We start from the raw sequence: 23,370 nt of genomic DNA, 5'->3' as shown, positions 1-23,370 counted from the left end.
AAGGTTGAGATCTCCCAGTGAGCAGATCGAGAAAAAGAATTTTTTAGAGTCCTGTAAACCAGTACTTAAAAAAGAGTAAGGGAAAAAACAATAAATTCACCACGGCATTCCAATTCTAAGAAAATACAGCATCTACATTTAACAGTAAATACTAAATGATTCAGCAGGTTTAGGTGCAACATTTTGACAATAAAAGGGACATTTCATCTACAAACAGCCGTGTTTCAGCAAAGGCTCTAAAACCTCAAGTCCAGAGACTACTTCTCAAAGTTGTAAAGGTGCCTGGGGTAAGTGGGGTGATAGGCGAGATAGGAAGAAAAAAAATATCAACAAAAAGAGCCTTAACCACATACACTAATGTGTATGTAAAAACAAAGTTTACACCTTCACTGAAAGGCATTAGAAGTCCATAGATTTAAAAATTAACTACTGCACATTAGTTTTGTAATCTTCCCATGGCCCTAAAAAAAACCAAAATCACCAGCAGCTGTACAGAAAAGAATTGACTGGGGAACAATAAAAAGAACTTTTTCAAATACATGAAGGGCAATAGGCAGTGCAAAAATAACATCAGCCCATCACAGGGTGAGGACGGTCACCCCACAAACAGGGACACAGACAAGGCACAGGTGTTCAACACATTCTTTGCCTCTGTCCTCAACATGGGGGTCTCAGTGCCCTGAGCTGGAGGACCATGACTGTGAGAATGATCAACTCCCAGTCAACCCTGAGACTGTGCAGGATCTGCTGCTCCAGCTGGATCCCTGCAAATCTATGGGGCCTGATAGGATTCATCCAAAAATCCTCAAGGAGCTGGCTGATGTCATCGCAAAACCACTCTCAATGATTTTTGAGCAGTCTTGGAAATCTGGAGAGGTCCCAGCTACTGATGAATGCTGTTCCAGTTTTCAAGAAGGGCAAGAAGTAGGACCCCACACTCTACAGGCCTGTCAGTCTCACTTCAGTGCCTGGTAAAGTTATGGAGAAGATTATTCTGGGAGGTATTGAAAAACACCTGAAAGACAACGCAGTCACTGGTCACAGCCAGCACGGCTTCATAAGGGGAAAGTCCTGCTTATCAAACCTGATTTCCTTTGATGACAAGGTAACCCACCTAGCTGACCAAGGGAAGCCAGTTGATGTCATCTTTTTGGATTTCAGCACAGCTGTTGATACTGTCTCTCACAGGATCCTTCTGGACAAAATGTCCAGCACACAGCTGGATAAACACAGCATGGGATGAGTGAGCAACTGGCCCATGAGTTGGACACAAAGGGTTATAGTGAATGGAGTGACATCACACTGGTGACCTGTCACTACTGGGGTTCCACAGGGCTCCATCCTCAGTCCTGTGCTCTTCAACATCTTCATAAATGATTGGAGGCAGGACTGGAAGAGATACTAAGCAAGTTCACAGATGATATAAAACTGGGAGGAGCTGCTGACTCCCTCCAGGACAGGGAGGCCCTGCAGAGAGACCTCCACAAATCAGAGGGCTGGGCAATCACCAACCACATGAAGTTCAACAAGCAAAAGTGCCAGATTCTGCACCTGGGATGGGGCAACCCTGGATGTACAGACAGAGCAGGGAATGAGATGCTGGAAAGCAGCACCACGTAAAGGAACCTGGGGGTCCAGGTTAATGGCAAGTTGGATACGAATCTGCAGTGCCCTGGCAGCCACGAGGGCCAAGTGTGTCCTGGGGGGCATCAGGCACAGCATCACCAGCCAGGCAAGGGAGGGGATTGCCCTGCTCTGCTCTGCACTGGAGCAGCCTCACCTCGAGTTCTGGGGGCAGTTTTGGGTGCCACAATGTAAGAAAGACATTAAACTGTTAGAGAGTGTCCAAAGGAGGGCAACAAAGATGGCGAAGGGCCTTGAGGGGAAGCCATGTGAGGAGCAGCTGAGGGCACTTGGTCTGTTCAGCCTGGAGAAGAGGAGACTGAGGGGAGACCTCACTGCAGTTACAACTTCCTCATGAGGGGAAGAGGAGGGACAGGCACTGATCTCTTCTCTGTGGTGACCAGTGACAGGACCCAAGGGAATGGCCTGAAATTGTGCCAGGGGAGGTTTACTGCAAAAAGATTCTTCACCCAGAGGGTGGTTGGGCACTGGAACAGGCCTCAGGAAAATGGTCACAGCACCAAGCCTGAAAGAGTTCAAGAAGAACTTGGACAATGCTCTCAAGCACCTGCTGTGACTCTTCGGGATGGTCCTGTTTAGGGCCAGGAGCTGGACTTCCTTGTGGGTCCTTCCAACTCAGCATATTCTGTGATTCTGTGAAACTGGTTATTTTCTGTGCATGATTTTGTCCTGTCTTATGTTTAAAGTTTGATTAACCACTATGCTGCCTGCCATATAATTATAATTATGACAACTTACTCTTCCAGCTTCATCCAGTGCCAGAATGCAAGTCTTCTGACCCCCATTTTCTTTAAGATGCTGGGTATCTACTTTATATTCCAAATATCCTCCACTGACAAGAACTTTTTTAAGGTTCAGCTGTCTGAAAGAACACAAAAGGTTAAATAAGTATTTCCCTATTGTGTACTTATGTTAGTTCTATGACAGTTACCTTTTTCATTTAGAAAAGCAGTAAAATAATGTAATTGAGACAGTGAAATGGAAAAATTACTTATGTTTAGTTTCACCCTACTGGTACTATTAACATAACTGATAATATTATAGCAGACTATACTTCTTGCTTGTTTTTAAGTATATCACATTGTATATCTAAGTTCTTCAAAAAATTCCATGAGTGAAAATCGGTAAATGATATAGCTTTGATTTCATCAGTACAAAAATTTAATCAGTTATTTGTATTAAAAGATCTATCCTATCCCAGCATGTCATTTCTCAGGGGTTTGCTAGGTTTGGTTTTTAACTGATCAAAATTAAACTCATTATCTTTTCTCAGTTGCTTAGTAAAAGAGCACAGGACACTGCATTAAGTTTCTACAAGTGTCAACACTTTCACTTACCACCATGTAGAAATGAAGTATAAAATAATCATTAAGCTATAATATGTCAATAAATACTGTTAGAATTTGAAGTGAAGCTGAAAAACTAGGGAGGAGTTAGCTGGGCAAAATCAAATCTAAAAAAATTTATTCTAATCTGTTATTGCAAACTAAGTAAAAGAAAACAGGATTAAATAATTTCCTAAATTCATGAGTCAAAAATCCAGCTTCTTCAACAGGTTTTATATCCATATATATGGACCAGATGACTTTACAAGGTCCTTCTTGCAACCTAAATTACCCTTTATAACATACTGTATCTACACATTAATTATGAAATTCAGATCCCAAATTACTGATTCGAAATCGTAACAACATAAATAAACAAAACGGCAGATCTTCAGTGTCTCTACCAAGATGCACTTAAACAAATTAAGGCTAACAGAGGAAGAAAAAATACCAGTTTCAATGTTTTTAAACTTATGGCACAAAATATTTCCTCCTAATGAGTTTTTTTAAATATCTTTGGTAAACAGCAAGTGGCACCTTAGCCTCTTGTAAAAAAAAAAAAAACAAACAAAATGAAGAAACAAACAAAAACGATAGCCCTAGTTCATATGAAAGAACTACAAATGAAGAGAACATAGGGCACCACTGCACTTTCTGTAATTTATGCACAAGAATCTTTAAAATAGCTTGCAAGTATACAACTACAGTGAAATCTTCACCTATTGTTCTTCATGACAGATTAGAAAAGTAACACATACTTTGAAGCTATCTTTTTGCACTGATAGTCTGCAAGTAAATAAATATCTCCTCTTTCAGAAACACATACTGTAGCGCCATCACTTGCAGAGACCAGGGACACAGAGAGGTCTTTATGGTGTAGAGCAGAGACTTGGCGCGGTGCAGTTACACATTTTTCTCCATTAGGATCCAGCAGATAACCTAGAAAAAACAACATACCACAAAAACATTATTTGCCATTCCACACATTGTGCAATTAAAGGATACTTTGCTACACTACTTTGAAGAACCTCTAAATTCCAAAAGATTTTTGGTAGGATAATTCATCTTCAAAATACTTAAGACAGATGAGACCCACCGCACATACTCGATAGTTCACTACAAACACCCAAAAACCAAGATCTGATACATAAAAATGAAGTAAGGCATATTTTACAGGGAAGCTATTTAATGTGGTGATAGTGCTTTGATTCCAAAAAAAGAATATTTATTTCATCATATGACAATTCAAGGTAGTAGAAATACTGTAACACTGGCATAAACTACAGATTATTTCAGACATTGAAAGACAAATATAAGCTTGCCAAAAAAATTACTCTAAGTGCAGGTAAGCATGAAGGCAGCAGTTACATGAAACAGAAAAGGTTGGAGCTGTAACGCAAGATCTCTGAAAACATTTAAAAAATAGAATAAAACCAGGCCATTGCTACTCTGTTGCAACAAGAAACCTGACATGAGGACTCTCACACACACTATAATCCTGTTTTGTGTGCAGGGCACTTACGCCTGCACCACAGAGCGGAGCAGAACAAGCAGCAGAGCTACCTCTACCTGGAAGCAACCCTGACACAGGACAATGTAGGGTTGTGCCCAAATGTCTTATGTGGGCAAGGTTTAACACCACAGGTCTACCATGGTGCCCAGCTGACACAATATCACTTAGGAGTCAATTACTGTCTCTCTGTGGTACTGCACTGGGCCATGTGCTAGCCAGAATAATCCCAACAACACAAGCAACTACAAAAAAAGCTTATATGATGGGTGCATATAAAAAAAAAAAGACAAAAACAAACAACAAGAAGATATTCATTAGTAAGGTATTTCTCTGACAAAGGCAAGTTTTTTCACATACCTTTGACACCTTAAAAAAAAATACACAAAAAAAGCTGGAACCTGAGGCCAGAGCTGATGCAGATTAAGTACCAAAGACAGCTAACAGTTTTGTTTGCACATAGACACAAAACTGCAAAAATGCAAATCCAAACCAATATAGCAATACCTGTTTATTAAAAAAGATAAAAGCAATTAAAATGTCCCACTCATACAACAAATCAAGTTCACTAGTTGATAATATTATTAATAAATTCTTTCTTGACTTCAGAATAATACAGGGTTAATTGAAGAGTCTGGTAATGGTATTGCTGAAAAAAAATCTAGATATAGGCAAGTTATTTCACTTTAAAAAGTTAGTATGGAAAAAGTTATCAGTATCATGTTTGCAGTGCTTGATGAAAGAAGGACATAAGCAGGAGAGCTGAAGGCTAGTTTATAATTTATTAAAGGCAGTACCAGCCAGACTGCTGGAAGGAGACAAGCATGCCCAGGAGTAATTTCCAACACAAACAGCAACATTATGTTTCCTTAAAGTCTCTAGAAGTAGGACTGTACAAGACACATGGAAGGTAAAAGTTATAAAGAGTTCAAATGAGAGCTAAATCTGACTAGCTCCTATAATCTCAAAATGTGAAAGTAACTGGTAGAAATGAAAAATATTCTTTGAAAGAAGTGTGAAGGGATGATGTCATCAGATTGGTTTAAAAAGAAAAAGATAGAGGAAAAAAAAGCTTCACCCAGGCTTCTGTTCTAAGAAGCAGATGACAGGTTAAGCATGAACAACATCTTTCAATGGCTGGGTTTTACTTTCAGAACGCTTCTACCTTACCTAGTTGGCCGCCATTCAGCCCCATGGTATACACTGCTTCCTTAGTCCATAGCACTGTATGGAATCTGCCTGCAGCCACTCCAATCACCATTCTACCTTTCAGGTTTTTTGCCTGAACCTAAGCACAAATCCAAAGTACATCTTAATATTAAGTAGCAACAGGTGAATTTCACATGTACAAACTTCCGACAACATTTAACTCCTAATGTCAGTAAGAACAATGCACTAATATCAATCCAAATACAGTCTAATAAATCAGATTATTTCAGAAGTTTGTCAAGTGGGGCACTATTGCAATAATGACAAAAAGAACTAAACTTTTTGTTTCCAGTCAGAACTGGATTCAAGTCTCCTTAGGCTGTCTTCATACGTAAGATGCTGAACAAGACTGAACAGGACATGCATAGCACAGCCACAGAAGACTCAGGTGCTGCAAAATGTCAGCTAGAAGTTCAAAAGTTTAAAGTCCTAATGGCCTAAACACAGTGCAGAACACGACACGACTAATCCCACACTTCACATTTAACTTGATTTTTCCAGATTAAGATGATAAAATCAAAGCAAATACTGTGGCTATAGAGCTGTCATTACACTGTTGAAGAACACATGGTACCCCAAAACACTATCCTGTTGCATTTTGGCCAATCATTCTTTTCTACTTTCAGACACTGATAATGCAGTGTTCTTCTACTTCGGATGAAGCTTCCTTTCAACAAAAGGTAATGTAAAGCTTCTTTACTTACAAAAAAGATTAAATTTAGAGATTAAGCATAGGAATATAGTGAAGTTGCTGATGCCCATACCCCCTCCTCCCTGCCAGTACTCTTCCCAAAGCACTGACTTTGCTCCAGCAAAGGACAATGATTAAACCCTGAGAGCCATCATCCACTGATTCAAAAGGAGTTAAGAGCATGAATCTCAAGTGATACATACCTATTAATTCTACATCACTTCAGCTACAGAACAATTTGGGGAAGAGAGAAGAAAAGGGTTTTGGCAATTGTACCTTGTATTATACTTCACACTACAAATTTTGGTATTTTTCAGGTTACAAATGAAGACATTCATCAGAACACAGTTAAGATCTGAGATGTCTGAAAACACAGAATCAAGATTTATCTGAACTCACATTAAACTTTGCTATTCTGAAAAAGTTTAGAAGTTATTTTTATAATCTTCACATTTTACTTTCTGTTAAAAAAAAAAAACAAAGCAACACCACCAAACCATTAAGCTTTGACTGATGTTATTTTTACCTGTCTAGGAACACTGCAATTAGAAGGAGGAGGAAGAATACCCAGTTGATGGAAAGTGTTCAAACCAAATGTGTAAACATATCCATCTTCTGTTAAAACAACAGTATGATCCTTAGCTGCAGCTATCTGGGAGCACTGATGACCAGTTAAGCCTTCCACAAGTCTTGGAACCTGAATAAGAAAAAAAAAAATGATATAAAAGCATACTGGTTTGTTATTAACCAGTGGCCATCTATGAAACTGAAGTTGCACCAACAGAAAGTCATGACCAAATATTGAAATAAAGATAAAATGCCTTTGAACACACAACACATTCATTAACATAACAACTACATTCAATGCAGTAAGATGAATTACTTTCATTTGAAATGCTATCAGGGTGTTGGGGTTTTAGTTTAGTCTTAGGGTTTTTTTTTCTGTTAAAGGAATTTTCTCCCATATGCATGTTGCTAGGGGACAAATAGCTGTACTTAAGAAAGACAATAAGGGAGTGGGGCGGGCCTGGCTACTTTCTTGTCTACACCTGGGTGTGGGGCAGTTCGCTCTGAGCGTCCGGAGAGAGAAGCTGCAGAGAAAGGAGCTGCTGCTTCTTTCTTTTTTGGCCGTTCTTCTCTTCCTGCTGGAAACAACGCCGGGACCCCAAAAGCCGCTTTCCCTGCCCTGCTGGAGGCCGAGCTGTGGCTGCCCTGCCCCGCTGCTGCTGCTTCGAGTTTTCGCTACGCTGTAGCCCTGCTCGCCCTGCCTGCCTGGGCCTCCGTGGGGTTCTCCCATCTGGATACATCTCGTCTGCCACCCGGGATTTGCGTTCGTCCCTGCCGCTCTAGCCTGCCGCTCTAGCCTGCCGCTCCTGCCTGCCGTTCCCAGCCTGCTGCTCCTGAGAGTCCGGGATCGGCTGCCCAGGGGTTTGTGAAGCCTTTGTCCCATCCCTTCCCGGGATCCCAGGCCGCCAGTGCCGCGTGTTTCCCGAGCTCGCTCCGGAGCGCCCCCTGCAGCCGCGGGGGAACCATCGCACCTGCCCTGCTCACCGGGAGCCACCAGCGCCCCTGCCGGCTGCGAGCGGAACTGCACCCGAGGGGAAAGGGCCCGACAGCCGAGAAGGCTGGCACTGGGTTTGTGTGTGCTGTTACTGTCATAGTTGTTGTTGTTTTGTTTGACTGGTTATATACATATACATATATATATATATATATATAGTAAAGAACTGTTATTCCTATTTCCCACATCTCTGCCTAAAGGCCCTTGATTTCAAAATATAATAACTTGGAGGGAAAAAGGGTTATATCTGCCACTTCAAGGGGGGCTTCTGCCTTCCTTAGCAGACACCTGTCTTTCAAAACCGAGACACAGGGAAATGTCCTTTGCTATCAGGGGAGACGAATTTTAAACTACCTGTTCTGAAATTAGATTGGAAACTACATCTTCAGGACAGCTGAACAAATATTAACTATCACCTCTTGCTTTTCTTTTTAAATACCATGAACACCAAAGCTATCTCCTTCCAACACAGGATAATCTTAATAAAATTTCACAGAATAAGGAAGCAGCTCTGTATCGTTGACTCTTCATGTACTCTAGCGTGAGTTCTCCTTTATTCACCTATGTAACATCACAGTTTCAAAAAGAAATTTGAAAAAAAAATCCTAATTTAACAGAACTATTTTCTTCAAAAAAAAGAAAATTTGAGCTCTAGTCTCCACTAATAGCATTCAGCAACAGAGTATCAAATTCTGTCAGATACCTGATATTAGAAAATTTTAAAAATTACTGTGCTGCAAGCTAAATGCACACTACCAGCTAGGGTAAGATGCTTAAGTCTAAGAATTGTATTGTCATCAAATCTTAGTCTTCTCAAATTTTAGTTTTGTGCATTGCAACAATGTACTATTCAAATGAAAATGATAAGTGAATTTTCACTTAATAGTTGCGTAAGTCTAGTAAGAAGCAACCCTACCACCCTTTTTTCTGCCACCACAGCTTCACAGTACTGCTGTTTCTCTGTGCTAGCTTTGGCCCTCATCAGAAGGCATCACAAACCTGCTTAAGGAGACAGCCCAGTCAAAAAACATTTGCTTCCACTTATCTAGCATCAGCTGGCCTTTAAATCAGCTCAGCCATAACACAAGTTTGACCACTGCATCTAGCTATCTTAAGTTAAACTATAATTAAATGCACGTTCCTCTACTCTCTGCCACCTCACTATTAGCACTGGAGAAGTTTTTCTATTACTTGGTGAGAAGCAAGGGGCTTGGTTTAAAATCAACAGCAAACTCATTTTGAAAGTACACTGATAGAAACTCTAATTCCCTTTTTAGACTTGCTGTTAGAAAGAAAAGAAACATCATGCTAGACTAAAAGAGATAACATAAAACTGCATACCAGGCATGTTTGTTCATCACCATGACCCAAGCGCCCTCCTTGTCCATGTCCACATGTATACACTTGACCTTTGTGAGAAAGGAACACAGAGTGGAATTTGCAGAGTACCACCTGAAAAAAGAGCAAAAAATGGATTGGGAAGAGGCAACATAGGACAAATTAATTTTCCTGGATAATCTGAAAACACGTAAGTACTTTGTGAAGAAATTCTGCTTTAATAAAGATATGTTCATGAAAATACAAGAAAGATACTGGTATTAAATCATAGGGCACACAAAATACTTGCTCTAAATATATTATGTACTGCCTTAACCTACTTGAAGAGATCAACAGTTTCAGTTTATTAAAATAAGATCAAGCATGGCCCCACAGGCTAACAGAAACTCAAAAGATTGAGTTTTAAGGTCCACAATGCTGCCTCAGAAGTGCCAAAGAAAAACATGTTAAGACTGCAGCACAGATTGCCTGCCCTGAATGTTTGCTCCAGTTGTACTTCAAACTTTCAAGTATTCTCAAACTGAAGTCCCAAGAAGTTATCAGAAACAAAGGTACTGCTACAGGAAATGTGCTTAACAGCACAGGCTGCTTTGAACACAAGATGAATTTTAATTCAACATGTACCAAGCACATTTATTATTCCACTTCAGTTCAATACCAGAGTTGCACAGGAAGTCAGCAGCTCAAAACAGTTACAGAAGTATCAAGCTTCTGAACATATTTAATGATATAGAAGCCATATATCCAAAGCAAATCATATAAAAACCCCTGTTCTCCCCACTGAAACAGAGAACCACAATTTCATTAAAGGTGATTGGGATTGCAGGGAGGTAAGGAGGTGGGCAGAGAGCAGGCAGCAAAACCTGGTTTTCCATGCAAATTTTCAACACTTAACAACTTCTTGGATACATTTTTCCCCTCACACACCCCTCACCAAGAAAGGTGCCTGTGTAATACTTTAAGAATACCTGTTTGATATACACGCCATTCCGAGGAAAAAGGTCCACCAATTCAGGATGATGTCTACCCTGTTGACCACCATGACCCAAAGTAAAATTTATATTGTTTCCCCAGGTATAGACTTCTGTGGGATCTGTAATGAAAAAGATCCTCCCTGAAGCTTGTAAATTTACCAGTATTGTGCACATTGACTTCAAAAAACAACAAGATAGTTGTTTCTATCTAAAAACTGAAAAGCTTTTTTTAACCTAAAACTGAACTTTAAAAACATTTAATACTATAAGATAAGGTGCCATGACAAAATATTCTAATAATATTGTACAGATGATCAATATTAGCATCAGGCATCTCACAATTTATGAAGTCCCAAGTAAAAACAGAAAATATTGCATACACTGGTACATACATTAATACATTGTTGAAAGAGATCTCACTACAAAATACAAATTAGACTATTTTATTTCTTACCGGTTTTCTTGAACACCACATGGATAGGCCTATCTTTCATCACAAGATCCAGGGCTGATAAGCCTTCTTTATCCTGAACATACAGACTAACGCCATGCTGAAAGAGGAGAGGAGAACTGAAGTTAATTTTAACTGCACGGTTTGAAGTAAACCAGGTAAACCTTTAAGGACCAAAACACATCTTTAACTGAAGTTTAATACTGATAAAAGAAAATCTTCAGATTTAAGTAAACTGTAAGCAAATCTAAAAAAAAAAAACCACTGCAAATCTGTTCTGCCATGTATACATCTTGTTGATCTATTAACACGGATTTTATTGTCTCAACACTGACTGTGTAACAAAATGTAACCAGCGAAACACAAAGGAAACAGATGTGAAGATAAAGCACTGACATCTAGGACTGGCAAGCATTCACCAAAAATGAATTTACCAGCTTCGAAGGACTTATTTTCTTAAACTGGCATTTTACAGAATCACAGCTAGGCAAGTGAGAAAATAAAATTACTATTACTTTGAAAACAACCAAAGAACAGAGTTTCACACTTGCTGAGAAAAGGCAAGAGGACACAAACAGCAAGGAAAGAGAGCACTAGGAAAGATTCAGAGGCACAAAGCATGAACAGGTCATTCTTTTAGAACTTAGAGAGACACAGACAATCTCTGTAAATACCATTTTCTCAATACAAAACAGTGCTGCTACAGCAGCATTGGTTTTAGGGAGGAAGTCAAGCGCCATCAATCATTTCCCTAAAGGGAAGAACTCCAGATGTCCTCAAATAGAACCTAATGGCTAATACAGCTGTACCTGTGTACCTGAGTTCATGGCTAATACAAAGCAAAACCTTATAGAACCTCACACTTAAGAGGTAAACACATAAAATGCAACAACTTTCTTTGGAAAAACACTCGCCAGAAGAACAACATACATTCCCCAAATTATAAAGACAATCCCAGTGCAACAGGTCTGGGATTAACTCACCACGTAACAGAAAAGACTGACCTATTTTTACGACTTAACAGATAGCTGGATATTCTTCACCTTGGAAGTCATTTAAAATATTCACAAGCAGACAGAGGCTGCAGGGATATTCATGTGGTCTGAATTTGTGAAAACAAACTCCAATTGCTGAGCTGCAAATCTTGTAGTTAGATACAGTCTGAGAATAAGCCAAGACTGCCTCCAGCCCACAGAAGAAGTCCGTCATCCATGCTAGTTTAGGACCCCAGGGGCCGACTCTGGGGCTAGTACTGTTTAACATCTTGATTAACAACCTGGATGATAGGCTAGAGTGCTGCTCCCTCAGCAAACGTGATGATACAAGACCAGGAGGAGTGGCTGATAAGTCAGAGCATTGTGCTGACATTCAAAGGGACTTTGACAGGCTGGAACAAGGGGCTGAGAGGAGCCACATAAAGTTCAACAAAGGGAAATGCAAATCCTGGCCCTGGGGAGGAACAACCTGGTGAACTGGAACAGCTGGAAGCTGAATGACTAGAAAGCACCTTAGTGGAAAAGGACTTAGGGCTTCTTGTAGACCATCAGATGACCACAAGCCAGCAAGCTCAGAGTTAAGAATGGTGAAAGCATCCAAGGCTGCAGGTGGGAGTGTTGCCAGCAAGCATTACTCAGCACTGGCAGGCCACAGCTGGAGTGATGGGTTCAGGTCTGGACTCCCAGACAGATATGGACATACAGGAGCAAGTACAGCAAAAGACCATGAAAATAATGACTGGGGAATCTGACATTCAAAGAGAAGATGAGAGAGCTGGGATGCTTAGCCTAGAGAAGGTTTGGTATGGGGCAGGGGGACAGCATGCCTTATCATGCATAATAAATACCTGACTGGAGGAGGTGAAGCATTGGGATCACAGCGATACCCAGGGACAGAAAACGTGGCAATGGGCACAAACCAACATATAAGAAATTCTGTTTAAATCTAAACCACATTTTTACTGCACTGATAGTAAAACACTGGAACAGAGATGTTTGATGATCTGCTCAAAATCCAACTGGACACAGTCCTGGGCAACCTGCTCTAGCTGACCTTGCCTGAGCATGGGGGCTGGACTGAACAACCTTCAGAGACCTCTTTCCAGCTCAGCTATTTCATAATTATATTCTATAACCAGTTCCTGTTGTTCTTAATACCTTAAGAACATATCCTTTTTATAACACAGTACAGCAGACAGACTTCAGTTAAGGAACAGGAAGAGAGAGCACCCTCAATGAGCTGGGTTTTTTCTGCTTCTTAGAAGAGTATCAGCAGAGCTGGCTAGCAAAAACTCTCATTCACTTTATGTAACTGACATTGGGGAAAAGTAAAAGACATCAGGGAAAACCTGTACAGGCCTCCTGTAAGCAAATATCAAAGATACAGACACACACACATGCACTAGAGGACAGAATACTTTTTCATGTATCTTGTACACAGTTTCCAGTTTTCTAGAGAACAGACTCATATGTACAATGCTTATAAAAACATCTACTTTTGTCAAGTTTAATGAAAAAATCCCACTATGTAAGGGCATAGTACATGAAATACATATTTAATAGTTATCAGACCTTCAAGAGTTAAAAAATACTGGATCCACCATCTTTTTGCTTAAAGTCTTGCAGAAAGCAGAGAGTTATGTCTACAACTGGCTAGTCACCGTAATTTTAAAAGACTGGATTCAAAATGGAAAATTCTCTGCCTTAAAAGGTCTGTTTTTAAGCAACCCTTAACCACAAATATTTCATTTTCTCACATGGTTAGAGACCCTGAATATCTCAAACAAACATCTCTTCCCTTTGCTGTACTTGAGAAAGGAGGAACAGCAGGAAGATCAATCAAAATTATATACAACTTGCTAAGATGGGAAGAAATAGCAATTTTAAGAAAGGAATAAAGGGAACTGAGAAAAAGCTGTGGTTTAAAATACTAATGAAATGGAAATTCACTTAACAGAATACTCCATATCTTGAGTTGCTTATCTCTTAAATGTAAGATTAATTTCTAATTGTAACTCCATTTAATCTTCCCTTATTTTATGTTCTCTACCATCAATTGATATAATCACTGCAGAGTCTATTTTCAGAGTATCTTTAGTCTGATCACTCTCTACTTTTAAGATCCTGAGCCTGATATCATCCACACAAGCAAGTCTTCAAGGAAGCCCACAATTAATCAGGGATCCTTACTCAGTGCTGATCTCTGCATGGGCAAAGGCAGACATCTGTATGAACAGAGACAACCTTCAAGTAAATCAAGGCACTGCAATCTAAACACAGCATTAAGATAACCCTCAAGAGGCTTTCAGTCGAGTTTAAAAACACACTTTTACATAATCAATACAACTCTAAAAATTGTAGATGCCAAGGAAAACTACAGCTGCAAATCACTCACCTTCAGCAATGACAAAACACAATCAATGTATCCATAAAATATACTTCTGTGCAGAGCTGTCCATCCAGACTCTTTGTCTTTCGCCAAGAGATCCACTCCTTTGGTCTCAGCCAACCAGTCTAGCACACCTTTTTTGCCACAAGACGAAGCAAGATGTATAACGTTTCTACCAAAGGCATCTTTGATAGTTGCAGCATTGTAGCAGTAAGAAGAGAGAAAGGCCTTGATCTGGCCTTCACTTCCCCTGGTGACTACAGAAATAACATCCAAAGCATGCTGTAGAGATCGACACTTTGAAGTGCACTCTGGCATGTAAGAACTCATCTTCACTTCTAAAGCTGCTCTTCTCCTTAAGGGGAACAACCCTTAAGTGTATCAAGGCACTCCAATTCAGTACACAGCACAGTGCCTTAGAAAAATTGTAATTCCAAGGATGTAAATCCAAGTTTATTGAGCTGCCATTAGAAATCTTTGTACTGTTATGTTTGGCACTTGATCCAAATAAATACTTATAAATATATATTTTTAGAAGTCTTATTTCACCATCTTATATAACAAATATTCTTGTCCGTAGAAAATTCCAAAAGTGAACTACCTCTAGCGTGCAGAGGGGGATTCCCCCTCCACACCACCTTATTCTTCTAAAACTCCATAATTGCAAGGGAGACCTGAAAGAGAACAAACCAGAACAGATTAGTAAACAAAAACACTTTTCCCCAGCAACTATACCGATTTAACTGCATATCAAACCAGCAAGTACAGGACAAGACAATGTGACAAGGGCTGACTGACCTCCCCATGCCATCTGAGCTTATACTCAGACATTCAGTCAGCTTAAAAAAGCTTTACTCCCTTCCCCACCCCAGCCTCCAAAGGCACCTCCTACCTTTCTTTGACATAAATTGCTTAGGCTACAAGGTAACCTAGATCCAAAAAAGTTTCCTTTCCCAAGCTCAGGGTTCTCAGGACCCCAACTGTTTAGCGTCTAGCTGTATCATTACTTTGTGATCAGAAAGCAAGAACTGAACTAAAAGACTGAGCTAGAGGGAAGACATTCACCAAAAAATGCCCCCAGCTGTTGAGCACACCTTGGCTAACAGAGGCATTGTTAGTAACATCCAGAAGGAAAGAGGGACCACCAGTCTTTACAGCCACTGCAATAAAAGAATTATGTCCTACTTTCTCTTCCCTGGCCCGAATGTCTACCCATGTCCCTACTAATTCTGTTCTGCAGAATCAACAGGAAGGATCCTCTCCACCACTCCCAGAGCTGCTCACAAAGGTGGGAGGGAGGACGGCATCAAAGCAAACAAAAGCAGCTTGTACAAGAGACATGAATTCAGGCTGTTAGCACCCATGCAGGGCTAAGGTCTAAAGCTCCTGAAACAGGCAAAGAGAAATTAAGGTCTAAGTTGAAGAGGGAAAGGAAGAAGAAGGAAAAGGAAGCAAAAAATAAAATTCTTCGTGAAAGTATATTCATAGTCTGGGGCATACAGCACTTCTGCTTAGCTTGTATACTTATCTTTAGCATATCCATCTTTCTCTGGCCTCCCTTTTCTCAGAAGTAAAGGAGGCCTGACAGAAGCACTCACCTAGCCTACGAAATGTGTGCAGTTATAGTCAGAAGTGTCACAAGAAGTGCAGACTGCAGTATAAAAATCACACATAAACCCAGAAAACAGAAAAAGTGAACCACATAAATCACTACATACAACACTAATTTGGTGTGAACTGCTAGTAAGTCCCCCAAAAAAATCACACTTCAGTCTCCCAGATGTTTCAAAGTGAGTGAAACAGTATTCAGTTCATGTTTTTGTTCGCTGTGCAAAACGTAAGTTAAAGTTGTTCTACCCATGAGTAAAATACTCCAAGAAAAGCTAAACAATGCCATCCTGAAAGACAAAGAAATAAAACTAAAAATGTTACCAAACCCTCAGAGTGGGAAATGGGGGAGAAGGGGGGGTTAGGACAGGGACACACAACAAAAAAACCCAACAAAACAAAACTCCTCCACCCTACTCAGCTTAGCAGTCATTATAAATGTTCACATCCTACTCTTTGACCCCAGCCTCATGGAAAAAGCCTGTTGAGCTTAGCTTCCATTGCTTTTCAGCCACTGAATGTATAACCATATTTTCTTAATGTCTCTATTTGCAAAGACACATCAGAAAAATATGCTTTTACTTGAAAAAAGAAATCCCAGTCCTCCTCCTGTTTCAAGAATTATCATCAAGATTTCCATAAAGCTGCAAGCAATCAGTTTAGAGCAAACATTAGTAATGGAATCTAAACTTTACTTTCCAGAAAAAAAAAATTCCAATCCAAGACTATTCATTTAAATATCTCATAACACAGCTTTCAACAATTACTTTTCCACCTCATTCAGAACGGTTAAAATACTCAGAATGCAAATCTACAGATCAGAAATTGTTCAGTGCATACCTTCAAAGCAACTTTAAAGAGCGGGAAACTGAAGTAGAAAAAAAAAAAGCATTTTTATTCTCTACAATTTAGTCCCTCATCCCTGACCAGGGCTAACATTCAGAAATCTTTCTGAGACGAGAACCGACCACAACTGTTCAGCCTACATTTGTCACAGCAAGCTTCAGTACACTCCATGGGGCATTTTCCAAACAACATACAAACTTCTGGAGTAAAAGAAGAAATTTATCATATATGGGTTTGGACAGGTTTGAAAAAAAGCTCTGATTTCAAGAACAAAGCCTGACTTGTTGCTCCAATAAATCAAAGTGTGATAGGTAACTATTAGCACACTCAGACTGCCAATGCATCAAACACCTTTTTAAAACTAATTTTAAAAAATTTAAATTAAAAACTTTAAAAATATGATTTTTAAAAAAACCCAAATATTTGGAGATCTACAGGAAAAATTTATCAGATTTCATCAATATGACACTAGGCAATAAAATTATGTTATGTAAGAAGCAAAAATTGTTTGCATGCCTTGTAAAGCACATCTTAAATATAGCACATTGTTTAAACACTACTATTAGTGCTACACGGAAAAAAAAGGTAAAAATAAAAAGAACATTAAGAAAAATCACTCAGGGGAGACATAAAATAAGGTTGACTAATCTGTTAGATAGCTGGTATGAAATGGCACCACCACCCAAGGAAGCAGTCCTGCTGTCCCCTGTGCCATACCTTCCTTTGTGCAGATACACACCTATCTAAGGCACTGAACTGCATCAGAAAATTGCACCAGAAGGAAGCAAATCCTGAGACTTGTGTCATTACAGGAAAGGAACAGAGAGGCTAGAGAAAAACTCATTGAAAGCACCTGAGCTCTAGCCCGATCAAACACCAAAACAGCGTGATAACAAATCAAACATTAAAAGAATAACAAGTCTGCTACTAGACAGAAATACAAGCCTGCCTGCCTTCCTCACACTAACTCCATCACAGTGACACTTACTGCAGCTATGTGAAACCTGACTCTGCTGAATTATTTCTTTATAAGTCATTCCAACCCAGCCTTTCTTTACTCTAAACATTACAAGACTAGATACTATATTAGTATATTGATATATACACCTTGAGCTTAAGGCAGAAGGCTGTAGATCAAGTTTTCACCTCTTCACAATTAAGACTGTCAGGCTGGTAACAAACCCTGTCACATTATAACAATATCTGAAAGAGGGCGGTAATCAGATGGGGCTGTTATACAAAGGAAGTCCTCATGAGACACCTTAAAACTTTCAAATTGTGAATTGAAGCTCAGGTCTGTGTGAAAACCTTTCTGCTGCCAAATGCTTACTTCCAGTATATGAAGTCCCAGCTGAAGAGTGAGCACCTAAAACAAGCACAAAACAGGAAGCACCAGCATTTTTTAAACTTTGAATTAAGATGATCTAGAACAGAGTGCCCTTTTGATTATGTGTTTACACTTTTATTTGCAGATATTTCTGTAGCCTTCTCTAGAACAAATCACATTCATGTTACAACATCAGGGTCTTCCTAATGTTGTAATAATTAAGAGACATAAGCTAAATAAGGCTACAATATTTTTAACACTTTTATGATACAGTAGGTATCACCTGGAATCCAATCTATTTTTAAAAATTCATTCCTAATTAACATTTTATTATAGAAAAAAAATAACAAAAAATGAAAGAATTGAAACAGTGTTCAGAGTATCCCAAAGATATTTTATTTCAGCAGCGAGTGGGTTTCTAACCCTCAGAGACATGAGCTATCTATTATATATGTTCACAGCCCAGGAAAATTTAAAAGATTGCAACCAATTTGGAAGCAACTCTTTAGTAGCAAGAAAGTGTTTGTGGTATCTTGCCTCCTGCAAATGGGTAGGTAGAGCTGTCTCACTCAGCCCTCCCCCTCAGAGAAGGCAAAGCATCACTGCACCGGAGCCGTCAGACACCCTCCAAGGAGTGTCAGATGTGTCATCTGACCGTAAGGAGGCAGAACTCCTACAGCTGAAAAAGCAGCTCTCTGCCTACTGTGGTTGCCTCAAAAATCTGTTTCTCTTAAGAAGTCACTACAAAAATCAAAGCTGTCACACCTCTCCTGAGTATGAAGTGAACAAAGATTCTACAAATATTTTGGTGACTAAGGATGATGGTGATAGATTTCATTTCCTGCAAACAGCAGACGGTAGACATGAAATCTCAACATTTGGGAAAAATGAAGCCTCCCACTGTGAAGTTCCAGAAACCTCTCTGTCTATCATATTCGCTACCAATGCATTCCCAATTTTCTCTTTTTCTAGAAAGTATTACCACAGAGATTGCGTGTTCTTGGCTCGGAGGTACAAGGAAACAACAACCAACCCTCACCTCATGGTTGGCAGTGTCAATGTAAGTTTCTGGCATCCAGCCTGATTTGATACTAGAACGCCCATCTGTGGTCCTTCTAATTCTTCCTGATGAATGCCTATACTTGGGTATTAGATCTACCAAAACCTGGCTAACATGGATGTGGATACTGGTACCAAGACAGTGGCTAGCAGCTGCTGTTGTGGCTTTTTTCATTTAATACAGACAATGGTCTTATATGCAAATGAAAGAGAATACAGTAGAGATTCAGCTGCTCAGAATTCAGTGCCACTCAAAGGCAGGTTGCTGGGTTTGCATCTTCAATGTGCACTGCATTAAAGTAACTCAATTGTCAAATTAGTCACATGGCCCTGAAACCCATCCTCAGGCTGCTTTACTAAAAACATATTTCTCAAGACCTTGAAATAGGCATAACTTCATTCCATTCACTGCTTTTCTATTGGGCTTTATTAAATTATTTTTAAGTGTTACTAATTTCCCTAAATACCAGTTGCATCTAAAATGTACATGGTAAAATTGACCTAGCTCCCCTAATTTGGCTCTCCTAAACCAGAACTAAGTAATGGTTTCTATTTTCCATATCAAAGAAGCCTAGAGCTTTCCTTGTCAATTCTAACAACATTCCTTTTAAAAAAGAATAAGTAAAAACATTATAGCTTTTCTGAAGGTACTAAATTAATTTCCTTTTCACTTTGATAGTAAGTTGCTAAGGGAAGTGAAAGATGACTGGCAATGCCATACATTTCAGGAAGTCCATCCTTATAAGGGTATTGCAATATCTTAAATATTTCCGGTGTGGAATGGAAGGGGGTTGTTTTTTAAACAAGCATGCTGACATTTCTCCACATTGGTCCATTCACATTTGTTTCATAACATCACAAAAGACCTGTAATCATAACAGCACAGAAAATCCTGAAAATATTTGTACCCAAAGCTAACTTCACTACACAGACTACTTGATTAGTAAACTAATAAAAAAAGGCTTACAGAACTAAAGGCATGGGAATTTGCTATCATGTTACCACTTTTCCAAGACTGTCTGTTGACTATAGTCTTACCTAAAAGCAACTTTCACTAATACGTATTAAAGTAACAGTTTAGAATCTGACAAAAGTGACTAGAAAATTGAGGGTAGCAAAAAAACAGGCTTAGCACTGGCATTTAGCAAGATATCCTCAAGGAGACACAGATGAATTCCTAGATAAACAAAGCAAGTACACCGTTCAGGTACAGGTAGCACATTGTCCTAGACTTTAAAGAACAGTTAGATTACTAATTCCTACTCAAATTACATATCCACAGATAGTTTAACCTGTTCAGAAATTCCTTGTACATTTGTTGAAGAATGGGCAAAAATCTAGGTTTTCCAATCCCTTGAACAGCAAATACATTTTATGGGGAGAAAAGTGATTGAATGTACAAGGAAAAACAGGTAAATCTAAGCTATGCAGTAGGTAAGAGTGGTTTAGCAGTCTGAAATTCCCATATAGAAACCTTCAAAAAAAGCAGCTTCTTGACTATATAACAGGAGCACTGCAACATGAGACACAAAAAACAAGGGTTCTGCTCTTCTCAATGCACAAAACATCAGGTAGAGTCCTGCTTCTAGCTCAGACAGCAAGCTCTAAGAGAAGCAAGTAAGCAAGAGAAAAACTTGGAAAGAGACACTGGGATTCAGAATATTTATGGAACAACCCCTGAGTACAAGCAAATTGGATCTCTTTTCTCCTTCAGCTGTGGCTTCAGCAGACCCCCCAGAGCCTTTGAATAAGGCGTCTGTTACAGAAAGAAGAAAAATCAAAATTCCAGTCCATTTTACTCCTGACAGTGGGCAAAGTAGTCATTCGTTCAAATTTCATAAAAGATTCAGATTATAGGTCAGGAAGGATTTTCAAATGACAAATTGAATGCACATGAGGCTCTCAAAACAGGCTAGAGAGCATGCTAAATGCTCAAGTTATAAATAAATGTCACCTACCCAGAAGCAAAGCTACGAAGGAAAACCAACTTGCTTTGAAAGACACCACATTCCACCATGCCCACTATGTCCCTTGGGCCATGGTAGATCCAAGCTGCTTCATTTACTGGGCTGGGGCCTCCATGCCACCACTTGGCACAGGTACACCCCAGCACAAGTGACCTTTAGAGGCTCTCTCCAGATTTCCTATAACTTCCTCCTCTGCAGTGACAACAGCATAATCCTTATCAGAATGAGACATTCAGCGATTGAACAACTCTAATTCAGCTGCTCCTAGCTGAGCTAAGCAGCACTGCCAATTAAAGGCTGACACGTCTGTCAAAAAAAAGACCAAAGTACCATTGGTAGCTAAATTCAGCTACAAACGTCAGAGCGCATCTATTAGTTGGGAATCATAGTACATAAACAGTAAAGTGCAAAATACTGTGCTCAGCTCATCTAGAAATACTGAGGACTAGTTCTGTTTAATAACTTAATACTGTTTAAAAAAATTAAAACATAAAGCAGTATAGACAGAAGTACAGTGAGTGCAGCTACAGCCACTTCCACAACCCATTAGGATCTTGCTGTAAGCTTTATTGAAACAGAAAATGCTGAAGGGAAGTCAAACACAACAAACCACAAGTGTGCTCTAGAATTTCACCACACTTCAAATTTTATCTGATAAATCCATCAAGGACTTTTCCATCTTGGGAAAAACTGACATTTTTGAATTAACTGTGAACTTCTGGTACAGTTTTATTATAGACTACCCACACCAGATGTTGGTGGGCGATTACTCTTTTTTGTAAACCACAAGCTGTGATCTGTTTCCACGAAGACAAACAACTACACTGACCACATAACCAAAAAAGAGTTGTATTTCGCCTAGGAAGACTGCATGGAAGTATCCTTTTAAGATAGCTGCGAGACCTCGGCTCTCCAGTGCTTACGCTGCTGGTCTAATCCAGCAGCACTGTGAGCTGCTACCAAAAGCAAGTATCACCAAGAAGGCGAGAAACACGACAAGCTTTCCCTGAATCCACATCTAAGGAAACCTGTCAAGAGGCTGCGGCCAGTGTCAAGGCGGGGGAAGGTCTGAAGTGCTTCAGGGAGCCAGACAGACGCCAGGGGGAGGCAGAGGGGCAAGGGGCTACTCTGACTCCCACCACACCAGTCCACGTAGCCAGGGAGCGACGAGCCACACAAGAGACTTATTGACACAGGCGGCCGAGTCACGAAGCCGCTCCCCTCCCATCCTACGTGGCCGGCTGCCCTTTACCCTCCGTGACTGCCTTGCCCGGAGCTCTCCCCATTCCTTCAAGCCCCGCCGCCGCCGTCCCGACCCCTCCGACAGGACCCGTCCCCCGAGCGGCTCCCCCGCCGGACGCACCGGCCCGCCCCTCACCAGTCGCTAGATGAATGGGCTCGGGCGGGCAGGGCGGGACGCGCGCTGGGCAGCGCGGGGGCTCATCGTCAGTGACTCCGGGGCAGGGGCTGGGCCAGGCTGCGGCTGCTACGGCTGCGGCTGCGGCTGCGACCGCGACGGCTGCGCCGGCGACAGCGACAGGCGGCAGGCGGGGCCCGCGGCTCTCAGCGGGGCGCACCGACAGCGGCCGCCGCACCCACGAAGAAGAGAGACACCGATTGGCCGGGGCGCCGCCGCACCTCGCGCGCCGATTGGCTGCGGCTGGCGCCTCGGCCCCGCCCCCGCGGCTGGGCCCCGGTTGACTGACAGGCGGGGTCAGGGGGACGAGGGGCCGGGGCGGGGCGGGTGTTGGTGGAGGGGCAGGGGTTGAACGAAGATGGCCGGCGGGGCGCGGGGCTGTGGGCGGGGGAGGGGTCGTCGTGTCGGGCAAGGGAAGGGGCTGGAGTTAAGGGGAGAGCAGGGGAGCGGGGAGAGCTGAGGGCCTCCTTCTGGCACTGTGTCTTGCAGCGAAGAATGGGGATGGGTTTCTGGCAAGTTAACGCCTCCCTCCGGGAGGACTCGAAAGCAAGTAGTTAAATAACCGGCCTATAGGTCCCCTCAAAATAATGGAGAGAAAGGATGGAAAAGGCTGTGCCGATTCAGACTCTGTTAAGCCACTGCAGTTTCTCTGACAGAGCAAGTGGTCTAATTTACCAGATAACAGCTTGGTTTTTTATGAGGCTTTTGGCACCGTCCCAGGGCAGTCTTGTAAGCAAGCCTGCTGTGTGCACAAGGATTTGCACACTTGCTCTTGTAACTACCTGCGGTTCACTTCATGGGGGCTCAGTTCTTCTTGGTGGATGTCTTAGATGATGCAATAGGTGGCACAGATTACAAATTTGGAACAGGATTAGGGTGTACTGTTTAAGGGCAAGAAACTGCAACCAAGACAAGCAGTATCCAACGTAAAATACAGAGTAAAACAAACACACATCACCTTTTTAAGAGAAGAAAAAAATTGATATATTTTTTCCAAGAAATACGTAATTGATCTATTAATGTAATGGCTAGAGTTCCTATATGTTTTTTAAAGCCACA

General features: G+C 40.9%; 1 protein-coding gene across 2 annotated transcripts in view; it reads right to left on the bottom strand.

Moving 5' to 3' along the window:
- The window catches only part of IBTK (inhibitor of Bruton tyrosine kinase), a 57,167-nt gene extending 34,709 nt beyond the window's left edge, over positions 1 to 22,458 (bottom strand). For both annotated transcript variants that reach the window (XM_082302972.1, XM_082302973.1), the window contains exons 1-9: positions 22,273 to 22,458; positions 14,094 to 14,761; positions 10,707 to 10,803; positions 10,247 to 10,371; positions 9,282 to 9,392; positions 6,906 to 7,076; positions 5,650 to 5,767; positions 3,728 to 3,908; positions 2,383 to 2,506 (exon numbers count right to left, since the gene is read on the bottom strand). In XM_082302972.1, coding sequence (XP_082159098.1) covers positions 2,383 to 2,506; positions 3,728 to 3,908; positions 5,650 to 5,767; positions 6,906 to 7,076; positions 9,282 to 9,392; positions 10,247 to 10,371; positions 10,707 to 10,803; positions 14,094 to 14,417 — 1,251 coding nt within the window. In that variant the 5' untranslated portion in view covers positions 14,418 to 14,761; positions 22,273 to 22,458. The remainder of the gene's footprint in view (positions 1 to 2,382; positions 2,507 to 3,727; positions 3,909 to 5,649; positions 5,768 to 6,905; positions 7,077 to 9,281; positions 9,393 to 10,246; positions 10,372 to 10,706; positions 10,804 to 14,093; positions 14,762 to 22,272) is intronic.
- Between the last annotated feature and the right edge of the window lie 912 nt (positions 22,459 to 23,370).

The sequence above is a fragment of the Coloeus monedula genome (assembly GCF_965178545.1).
Source record: "Coloeus monedula genome assembly, chromosome: 2".
NCBI classification, from domain to species: Eukaryota; Metazoa; Chordata; class Aves; order Passeriformes; family Corvidae; genus Coloeus; species Coloeus monedula.
Note: the sequence above shows the minus strand (reverse complement) of the source record. Positions and strands in the feature narration are given on the sequence as shown.